Source organism: Elaeis guineensis, chromosome 3 (assembly GCF_000442705.2).
Source record: "Elaeis guineensis isolate ETL-2024a chromosome 3, EG11, whole genome shotgun sequence".
Taxonomy (NCBI): Eukaryota; Viridiplantae; Streptophyta; class Magnoliopsida; order Arecales; family Arecaceae; genus Elaeis; species Elaeis guineensis.
This window is the reverse complement of record NC_025995.2, coordinates 120,841,789-120,853,718: the sequence shown is the minus strand read 5'-3', so window position 1 is coordinate 120,853,718 and position 11,930 is coordinate 120,841,789. Positions and strand designations below refer to the sequence as shown.

The 11,930-nt window shown below is 34.2% G+C and overlaps 1 protein-coding gene across 1 annotated transcript; it reads right to left on the bottom strand.

Annotated features, from left to right (window-relative positions):
• Positions 1-234: 234 nt before the first annotated feature.
• On the bottom strand, positions 235-1,919 carry LOC140856656 (probable F-box protein At4g22030). The gene has a single exon (XM_073254714.1). It carries the CDS (start codon positions 1,753-1,755, stop codon positions 475-477), a length of 1,281 nt encoding a protein of 426 aa, XP_073110815.1. The 5' UTR covers positions 1,756-1,919; the 3' UTR covers positions 235-474.
• Positions 1,920-11,930: the final 10,011 nt, after the last annotated feature.

Below are 11,930 nucleotides of genomic sequence, written 5' to 3'. Positions count from 1 at the left end.
ATAAATATTTTTAATATATTTTAAAATAAAAATGATTTAGAAAATATAAAATATATTTTCACACAAATTCGAACAGTCACTATTAATAAAATCAGAATCATGAACCTTCCACCAAATTAATGTTTACCATTGAAACATGAGTTGCAGATAGCGAGCAATACATAATGCAATAGACACCTTCAACATTAGTGCGTCATTAAGAGAGAGGAGAGAGAGAGAGAGAGAGAATTCCTGTTATTTTAAAACATGATCTCCTAGAGACGCTTCAAATCTCTTGCAACATTTTATAACCAGAAAAATAGTCTCACTCATGACATTTTATAATTTTCCTTCACGGTAGAACCACCGGGACAAACACATCCCTCAAGTATTACAGTAGCAAATATTTACACTTCAAAGAATAATGCATCCAAAAAATCTGCTATGCTTTTATACACTAAGATCCTAACTACCAGCGGGAAAAACCAATTACAGTCAGAATAGCTTCCCTGCAAATTCTTTGATATCTTCATCTTGTGAAGACGGGGAAGCATAGGATGCAAAGCCCTTGAGCTCAGAGAGGCTTCTCCCAAGCTGCAAAGCCATCTTCATCCGAAACAACTCCCCATCCTCCCTCTTCTCCACCTCACTTTCCCTCAAGTTGGACTCGATTTCCTCTTGCAACCTCCGGTAGAAACCGCCGCAGTTGCGGAACAGCTCAAACACCATTCCCACCTGCCCGCCGTGCTCCACAGTATTCACGACTGCTGCAAGCGCTCCTCCGACAACCCCCACCAACACCGGCACTGGGCTGTCAACAGGAGAACCTATCAAACCAGCCCCAATTGCAGCCATGCCGGCGAATAGAGGTCCGGAGATGGCCAAAGTTTTGTTAATGTCCAACACCAGCTTGCCCAATCTCACGTACTGCTCCTCATCTTTCGTCTTTAGAACTCTATGAATTCCCAGCATCTCCTCTTCCAGTTCCTTGCTCCAACCGTTGCTCGCCATCCCATTAACGCATGCTTTCTTCGTTTCTTGCCCCCGTCTTTGAATTTTAGGCCACCAACGTGTAGGCTCCACGGTTTCTGGGAACTTCTCCAGCATCTCCGGAAGCAAAGGAAGTGGATAAGCCTTCTCGAGCGCGAGGACTTTCTCCAAAGCCTCCTCGATGTCCGATTCGGCAGGCTCTCGGTGCGCGATGGTGTTGTGGATCGATCTTTCGAGCTGCTTCCACAGTCTGGTGGCATTCCTTTGCTCTTCAGCCAGCTGAGAAGGCTGGATCTTGTTGACGATCAGCATCATTCCGGTAGCTGCGGTGAACAAGACCACGGACGAGAGCTTGAAGGCCGAGAGATGTGGTGCTGCTTCTCCCACCGTGAGAGCCGCGGAGATGCCGGCCATGAGGGAAGCGGTTAGATTGATGGAGTTGATGGAGTGGAGGAAGAGGTGGTTCCAGTTGTTCCTCTGATCTCCAATGATGGCATGCATCTCAGCTCGGTCCGCTACGGCCTCAGCGATCGCCAGGAGCTTGGCAACCAAGCGATCATCTTTATCGGCTGTCGTTGGTTGATGAGGTTGGGTGTGGCTAACGTCAGAGTTATTATGTCCTTTAAGGCCGAGTTCTTCCACTTGGATCAAAGCAGGGAGCTTTGGAAGGGAGACGGTCTTTGCTCCCGGGGGGGAGGGGACATGAAGACTGGCGCAGATCCTTCGTTGATTTGAGAAGGAAGAAGAAGACAGAAGATAGTTGCTACCTAATTGGAGAGTGGCCATGGTTATAGATCTTTGCAGCTAGATCTCTTTTGTGTGGGTTGTGGTGGTGTAGTGGCTTAGATATCTCTGTTGCTTTGTGGCTTGTTGAATGTGATGAGGATGAGAGGGGCCGGGGTTACCCATATATAGAGATGGTTGTGGAACGAGGAGCTGGGCGAGATTTTAACTTGGTTTTCAAGTTGCAGTCCCGACTCTTGACCGGGCATCGCCATTTGAATTGGCTAAATCTGAAGCAAACGTTTGTTGAAGGAGAAACCGTCAACGGCTCTGAATGGGTAGGACTTTTATGAGGGTTGATGTGGTAAGCTTTGGGCGTTGGGCCAGACTCGTTCCCCTTCCGGTCCCCCTCGATGTACTAGGCTAACTTTTACCACACATGGATTAGATCGTATTACCAGGCTAGGAAAAGAGTAGTACAAAAATGAACGTAAGAATGTAAATATGAAAAGGAATTCGGCTTTGCAATGCAAGGTATAAGAGGGAGGTGTCACGTGCACGTGATTTTACCCATGGTATTGGACCAAGTCAACAGTTTCAAAGCCATGATGAATCTGAATAAATTGAATAAATATTTTTGGAGGAAACTATTGTCTTTGAAACTTGCTAAGCTAATAAATGTTTTTGGATGAAATTATTGTGCATGTGGTTAGCTTATCTAATAAATCTAAATATCTAAATAAATTGAATAAGTATTTTTAGATGAAACTATTGTACTCGAGACTAGCTAAGCTAATCAATCAAAATAAGCTAAAAGGCTAGTTAAGCTACTGAAGCTGAATAAATTGAATAAATATTGTTGGATGAAATCATGTTACCATAGACTAGCTATTTTCACTCAAATAGGACACATCTTTAGGGTTGCACATCTTCGATCATCAAGTACATTTATCATTAGGCGAACAGTGCAAAAAATCAGATTGTCTCTTATATTGTCGAGCACTCTAGAGAAATATTGTGAACGAATATGAGAACTGTTCTGACCCTTTTTTGTGATATTTTATATTCTTGACTGTTTTGCATGTGTCTATACAAGGCTTATATGAGTGATCCATCATATAAAAAAATAATATATCTTGAAGAGTCCTTAGACATCCACAAATCATGTCCTAGGACTTAAGCCATATCATACCATGTCAATGAAGTTATTTACGATAAGAGTTGCCAATAATTGTTAGGTTGCTCAATTGGTGACTATCCTCCTAAGTGCTTGTCCTTGGAGGACATCCTGATTTCAAATTCTAGATATTGCTAAAAAGAAAGGTCATAACAAAAATTAAGAACCTAGAGAGTGATGTAGTTTGCTAAAAATGAAGGTTGAAAGATAACTAACTAATTAAACTCTATCATGCTTCAATACGCTATGCATCTTAGTACAGGGGGCCAACCTCCATTTTCCCCTAATATGCTTAGCTCAGGTAATATTAGAATAGGCCTTTTGATGCTTATATAGCTAATAACATTGAATTTGATGGAAGGCTACTTAGATATCTTGTCTCAACATTTATTGACCTTCTCTAACAGCAATGTGTCATACACAATATAAGGCCCTTGAAACCTGTTGGCTAATTGATTTTGACATGACAACATCTAGAGATCTTGTCTGCCAATCATATACAGTACTGTTCCTTTCCACACAATTGCCAATGATCAACAAAAAATACACACATATTTTTGGACAACAAATTTTCCAATAAAAAGAAACTTTGGGAAAATTAAAGTACAACTTTAATTAATATTTAATCTACTTCCCTTTTCAATTAAGCAACTAAGAATGATCTTCAAAAAATTAGAGATTGACTATAAAAATATTTGTATAAATTTTCAGATTAAAAATGATCAAAAATTTGTGTTAAAAAATCAGAAAGATTAATTGAAAAAATTATCCTACCTCTATCTTTTAGCTAGGCCTATTTAAATAAAATAGACCCACATAAATGTAGAGATGGTATCTCCCATCAAGTGATATTGTATCCATCCCTTCTTCTTCTACTTCTTGTTCTTCTTCTTCTTTTTTTTTTTTTTGCAGGTTTTACGGAGCCAAAAGTAGAGCGACATCACCAGTTGTGGTTCATACTAGAAAGCTAGCTCCAAGTACCCTGGAGAGTCGGGCAATTGTTATAACCATGTATAGAAGCGGAGAGGTGGATTCATTGTGGCCACTCACTGAAGAAAGATAAATATCAATTGCTCATATGGATCTATTAATTGTATACTATCAATGTGGAAGAATTAATTGCAAAAGACTACTGAATGATACTTTTGGAAGACTAAAGCTACATGTTCATGGTTTTCTTGAAACATCAAAATTTCTTGTTCTAGTGGTAGCACTGAGTCCATATATGACACTGTACATCCACGTACTTCATTCACTTTGCTCCTTTCCCAGGGTTTGCATAGTTTAGGCCACTAATAAATCGTGTACGGTGAAACTCAAACCCATGACCTTGTCCAAGAGGAGAAGCCGAGCAGGTATCAACTACAAGGCTAAATCTTGTTTGGCACCGGATCACTTAAATCTAGCAAAAGTGAAGTACGAATCTCAACTAAATTCAAAAATGGAGCTAAAGTATTTACCATTGCTTTCAGCATCTTCTCCGCTAACCAGACATGAAACTCTTTCATCAAAAGAAAAAAAAGAAAACTCCGATGTGTTGCCATGCGATGTGCCGACAACCCTTGGAATGTATCAAATGGTCTAAGTGAGATTGCTATTTTTCCATGCAGACCCATGAACAATTGATCAATCATGGCATCACGGTAGTTATCTGTCAATAGTGGTTACCATATTGCTTTTTCTGGAAAAAAATCTCTATTCTCCATGGAAAAACGTAGACTCAATCTTGAGTTTAGTGAAAAAAGTTTATTATTGGATGTGCACTGATCTAATATTTCTTGGTGATAGAATGTGTCTAACCATATGACGTAAACCCCCATGGATTAAGTGTTAGTAAAGAACCTAAGTTCTTGAGGCAAAGTTTATGGAAAGAGCTAGCATGCTTGATTCAGATGGATCATCGAATTAGATGTGGATCATTTTAACCACTATGGATATCCAGAAGAATCTCTAGACTTAATATGGATCACTTTTACTATTATGAAGACCGGATGCAGATTATATTGGTCACTATGAGTAGAGCTAAATAAAATTCAAGAGCAAGATCCACTATACCAAGAAATTGAATCACATGCTAAGTTTCAGGAGATCATAATTTGATCATATGATATCTATTTGAGATTATCTTTTTTTTTTAAATTGGATATTCTTTCGAGATCTATAACTTTGATATAGCTCATAAAGGTACTAAATCAAACCAAAATTTTATTATTTGAGTCTCAAAATAAACTAATAGAACTAAAATTTTCTTTTTTGAAAAAGATTTTGACTATAGATTATCTTCCAATATATGAAGAATTAGATAGAGTAATAGAAGATAAAATTAATGTAGAAGTCGAGATCTATCTTCTGTAAAATTTTAATTTTTTTTAAATTTATTTATATTTATCATATTTTTTTGTCGTTGAACTGAAGAGTTAAAATTGCTGGCTCGGATAATCTACTAGGTTTCTCGTTCAACTTTCATACATACTAATTCAAATGGATCAAATGACTGATGGTTTGGATACTAACTTGATTAAAAGTCATAGAAGCTGCGAGTGGTGTGAGCTAGAAGGAAGTTAAGACTAGTATCTTTCTGGTGGTGCGTGTAATGGCTCCCACGACCCAAGATTCGAGAGTGGAGAGGTCTAGCACGCCGCCAAGAAAACAGCAAACCGACGGAGTGTGAAAGAAAATGAGAACCGAAAGCATTGATAAAATCGAAGATAAGTGCCAAAGTGATACGTATAATTTGATGGTCTAGTGGTCAATCAGGACCGTCCACAAATTAGCGAAACGGAATCATTTCTATTTTTTATGACATTAAATGTTAGTTTGCACAATGTCCACTTTCAGAACTATGCAAACAGATGAATCATGAAAGAAAAAGATCGAAATACTTTGAAATCTATGCAAAATATAATCTAATGATTAATATCATGAGAAAAGATCAACCATTCTTTCATGTGAAAGACACAATCCATACTATTTCTATAAAAGATACAATTTATATGTTACTAATAAATATTAATGTATGATATCCAATAGCATATGTTTAATATTGCTTAAGAGAAAAAACTTCACAGCCAATAAAATTGCTAAAAATGTCCACTCTTATTAATACCTACGTGGCTTCTCAATTTTAGTGATGTGGCTTGTTAAAAATGAAGGTTGAAAGATAACTAACTAGCAAATTAAACTCTATCATGCTTCAATATGCTATGGATCTTATTACAAGGTACCAACCGCCCCTTTCCACTAATATGCTTAGCTGAGGTCATATGAGTATAGTTCTTTTGATGCCTATATAGCTAATAACATTCAATTTGGTGGAAGGCTGCTTAGATATCTCATCTCAACATTACTGGCCTTCACTATGTCATGCATAATATAAGACCTTTAAACCTATTAGCTAATTGGTTTTGATAAGACAATGTCTAATGATCTTGTTGACAAACCATAATAGTGTTTATTTCCACACAATTGCCAATGTTCAAGAAAAACTGCACGTATTTTTGGACAACAATTTTTCCGACAAAAAGAAAACATCTAGAAAATTAATATTATGACCTTAATTAACATTTTATCTGAATACCTTTTGAATTAAGCAACCAAGAATGATTTTGAAAAAAAGGGGGGAATGACCACATAAATATTTGTATAATTTTTTAGATTAAAAATGGTCAAAAAATTGTATTGAAGAATCATAAAGATTAATTGCAACATTAATTACTTAAGCTAGAATAAAATTATCCTATTTTAACTAGGCCTCTTTAAATAAAATAGACCCACATAAATATACAAATAGTATCTCTTGCTCAAGTGATGGTATATCCATTCATTTTTTCTGGTTTTCGTATAGCTAGGCTAAAGTGATGTCACTTTCTATGGTCTGTGCTAGAAAGCTCCAAGTACCTTGGAGGATTGGGCAATTATTATAATCATATATAAAAGTGGAGAGGTGGATTATTTATAACCTCTCATCAAAGAGAGGAAAAGAGCAACCAATGCATATTGACATGGATCCATTAACCATGTGCTATCAATATGGGAGAATTGCAAAAGACCCTACAAAATACTACCGGAAGGCTAAAGCTATAGATTTATAGTTCTCTCATATACAAAAAGTTGTGTGTGTATATATATATATATATATATATATATATATATATATATATATTCCAAGAAGATCCATCTAACTTTTTTTTTTTTTTTTTTTTTTGTATTTTCGCTTTTCATTTGAAATGGGACATTCATGTTAGCTAATATTGGATGATGTTGCTGTCCTTAAATAAAAGTATGCTTCTATCTTGATCGTTCTGGTATTTAAAAATATACAACATACAACTGGGCCCATAACAGATTTTGCTTACACAGTAATATTGAGGCTAGGGGTATCATGGTCTCAAAAAAGTTCAAGATAGACATTTTTGGAAGACAAACCTACAATAATTTTCAAAATATACAAATAATTAAAATTTTCCTTGAAACATCAAAATTTCTTGTTTTAGGAGTAGTACTGAGTCCATACATGACACTATACATCCACCTATTTCATTCGCTTTGCTCCGTTGACAGCGCTTGTATATTTTAGACCACCAAGAAATCGTGTGTAGTAGGGAATCTCAAACTCATGACTTTGTCCAAGGAGGAAAACGTATTAACTACAAGGCTAAATCTTGGATGGTACCCTTACAAAAGTATTTGACGTTGCTTTCACCGCCTTCTTCGCTAACCAGACATGAAAACTTCTCATTAAAATAATAAAAAAAAAGACATGAAACATTTTTGTATTAAAAAAGAAAAAGAAGACATGAAACTCCGGTGTATTGCCCTGCCATATGCCCACAAGACGACAACCCATTGAATCTATCAAATGATCTGAGACATTTGATGTATTACATAAGTAATGTTGCTATGATAATGTGATTGCAGAGAGAATATGATTATCTGATAAAATTATAGGAAATCTTATATTGCAATATTTGGTATATACAGTAATGTTGTTGCAAAATTATAGAAAATCCTATATTGTAGTATTTAGTGTATAATTTAGATTACATGAAATATAAGTTAATTTTTTCAAAGTATCTCCATTCTTACTTATTGATTATTGTCATTTTCTAGAGGGACAACTTAATTTCGAGACCAACCATTTTTTGTGACATTACCCATTATGTTTTCTTTTTTATTTTCACCAAGTGAAACTATTCATAATTTATTTTGATTTATTTTGATGAAAGTTTTTTGGTCCTAAAGTTATCTTGTTAAAAAATTACAGGATTACAAGATTACATGTAATCACATAGTCACATTCTCTTAGGCAATCGGATTATCTCTTTCTGAGATAATACTGCATTACATATAATGCAGCATTATCTGTGAAAGTGACGAAACAAACAATGTAATCTGATTATCTATTGTAAAATTATATGTAATATTTTTATGATTACATATTACCAAGCGTCCCCTAAGTGATATTGCTATTTGTTCTTATAGACTTATGAACAATTGATCCATCATGGCACCGTGGTAGTCATCTGTCAATGCTGGTTACTATTTTTTTTTTCAGAAAAAAAAAATCATTTCTTTGCTAAACAATGTAAACTAAATCTTAAGTTTAGTAAAAAGAGCTCACTATTGGATTTGAGCTGATCTAATATTTCTTTGCGCTATAATGTGTCTAATTAGTTTAAGGGTCTATCGTAAATTTATTTATATTTATCATATTTTTTGCAGTTAAACTGAAGAGTTAAAATTTCTGGCTCAGATAATCTACTAGATTTTTTGTTCAACTTTCGTACATACTAATTCAAATGGATCAAATGACTGATGGTTTGGACACTAACTTGATTAAAAGTCATAGAAGCTGCGAGTGGTGTGAGCTAGAAGGAAGCCAAGATTGGTATCTTTCCGGTGGTGCGTGTAATGGCTCCCACAGCCCAAGATTCGAGAGTGGGGAGGTCTAGCGCATCGCCAAGAAAACAGCAAACCGACGGAGTGTGAAAGAAAGTGAGAACTTAAATCGGAGATAAGTGACAAAGTGATACGTATGATTTGATGGCCTAGTGGTCAATCAGGATTGTCCACAAATTAGTGAAACAGAATCATTTCTTTTTTTTTATGACATTAAATATTAGTTTGCACAATATCCACTTTCAGAAGTATGCAAACAGATGAATCATGAAAGAAAAAGGTCGAAATACTTTGAAATCTATGCAAAATGTGATCTAATGATTAATACTGCATGGAAAGATCAATCATTCTTTCATGTGAAAGATACAATCCATACTATTTCTATAAAATTCTATAAAAGATACAATTTATATGTTACTAATAAATATTAAGGTATGTGATATAATAGCATTTGTTTAATATTGCTTAAGAGAAAAAACTTCACAGCCAATGAAAATTGCTAAAAATGTCCACTCTTATTAATACGTATGTGGCTTATCAATTTTAGTGATGTGGCTTGTTAAAAATGAAGGTCGAAAGATAACTAACCAGCAAATTAAACTCTATCATGCTTCAATATGCTATGGATCTTATTACAAGGTACCAACCGCCCCTTTCCACTAATATGCTTAGCTAAGGTCATATGAGTATGAGTATAGTTCTTTTGATGCCTATATAGCTAATAACATTCAATTTGATGGAAGGCTGCTTAGATATCTCGTCTCAACATTATTGGCCTTCACTAATGGCAATATGTCATGCATAATATAAGACCTTTAAACCTATTAGCTAATTGGTTTTGATAAGACAATGTCTAATGATCTTGTTGACAAACCATACTAGTGTTTATTTCCACACAATTGCCAATGTTCAAGAAAAACTGCACATATTTTTGGACAACAAATTTTTCGATAAAAAGAAAACATCTAGAAAATTAATATTATGACCTTAATTAACATTTTATCTGAATACCTTTTGAATTAAGCAACCAAGAATGATTTTGAAAAAAAGGAGGGAATGACTACATAAATATTTGTATAATTTTTTTAGATTAAAAATGGTCAAAAAATTGTATTGAAGAATCATAAGGATTAATTGCAACATTAATTACTTAAGCTAGAATAAAATTATCCTATTTTAACTAGGCCTCTTTAAATAAAATAGACCCACATAAATATACAAATAGTATCTCCTGCTCAAGTGATGGTATATCCATTCATTTTTTCTAGTTTTCGTATAGCTAGGGCTAAAGTGATGTCACTTCCTATGGTCTGTGCTAGAAAGGTCCAAGTACCTTGGAGGATTGGGCAATTATTATAACCATATATAAAAGTGGAGAGGTGGATTATTTATAACCTCTCACCAAAGAGAGGAAAAGAGCAACCAATGCATATTGACATGGATCCATTAACCATGTGCTATCAATATGGAAGAATTGCAAAAGACCCTACAAAATACTACCGGAAGGCTAAAGCTATAGATTTATAGTTCTCTCGTATACAAAAAGTTGTATATGTATATATATATATATATATATATATATATATATATATATGCAAAAGACCCTACAAAATACTACTGGAAGGCTAAAGCTATAGATTTATAGTTCTCTCATATACAAAAAGTTGTATATATATATATATATATATATATATATATATATATATATTCCAAGAAGATCCATCTAACTTTTCTTTTTTTTTTTTTGTATTTTCACTTTTCGTTTGAAATGGGACATTCATGTTAGCTAATATTGGATGATGTTGCTATCCTTAAATGAAACTACGCTTCTATCTTGGGCGATCTGATAATAAAAATATACAACATACAACTGGCCCCATAACAGATTTTTTTTACACAGTAATATTGAGGGCTAGGGGTATCATGGTCTCAAAAAAGTCCAAGATAGACATTTTTGGAAGACAAACCTACAATAATTTTCAAAATATACAAATAATTAAAATTTTCCTTGAAACATCAAAATTTCTTGTTTTAGGAGTAGTACTGAGTCCATACATGACACTATACATCCACCTATTTCATTCGCTTTGCTCCGTTGATAGCGCGTCTATATTTTAGACCACCAAGAAATCGTGTAGTAGGGAATCTCAAACTCATGACTTTGTCCAAGGAGGAAAACGTATTAACTACAAGGCTAAATCTTGATTGGTACCCTTACAAAAGTATTTGACGTTGCTTTCACCGCCTTCTTCGCTAACCAGACATGAAAACTTCTCATTAAAATAATAATAAAAAAAGATATGAAACATTTTTGTATTAAAAAAGAAAAAGAAGACATGAAACTCCAGTGTATTGCCATGCCATGTGCCAACAAGACGACAACCTATTGAATCTATCAAATGATCTGAGACATTTGATGCATTACATAGGTAATGTTGCTATGATAATGTGATTGCAGAGAGAATATGATTACCTGATAAAATTATAGAAAATCTTATATTACAATATTTGGTATATGCAGTAATGTTGTTGCAAAATTATAGAAAATCCTATATTGTAGTATTTAGTGTATAATTTAGATTACATGAAATATAAGCTAATTTTTCAAAGTATCTCCATTCTTACTAATTAATTATTGTCATTTTCTAGAGGGACAACTTAATTTCGAGACCAACCATTTTTTGTGACATCACCTATGATGTTTTCTTTTCTATTTTCACTAAGTAAAATTATTTATAATTTATTTTAATTTATTTTGATCAAAGCTTTTTGGTCCTGAAGTTATCTTGTTGAAAAATTACAGGATTACAAGATTACATGTAATCACATAGTCATATTCTCTTAGACAATCGGATTATCTCTTTCTGAGATAATACTGTATTACATATAATGCAGCATTATCTGTAAAAGTGATGAATCAAATAATGTAATCTGATTATCTGTTGCAAAATTATATGTAATCTTTTTAGGATTACATATTACCAAGCGTCCCTTAAGTGATATTGCTATTTGTTCTTACAGACCTATCAACAATTGATCCATCATGGCACCGTGGTAGTCATCTGTCAATGCTGGTTACCATTTTTTTTTCAAAAAAAAAATCATTTCTTTGCTAAACAATGTAGACTAAATCTTAAGTTTAGTAAAAAGATCTCACTATTGG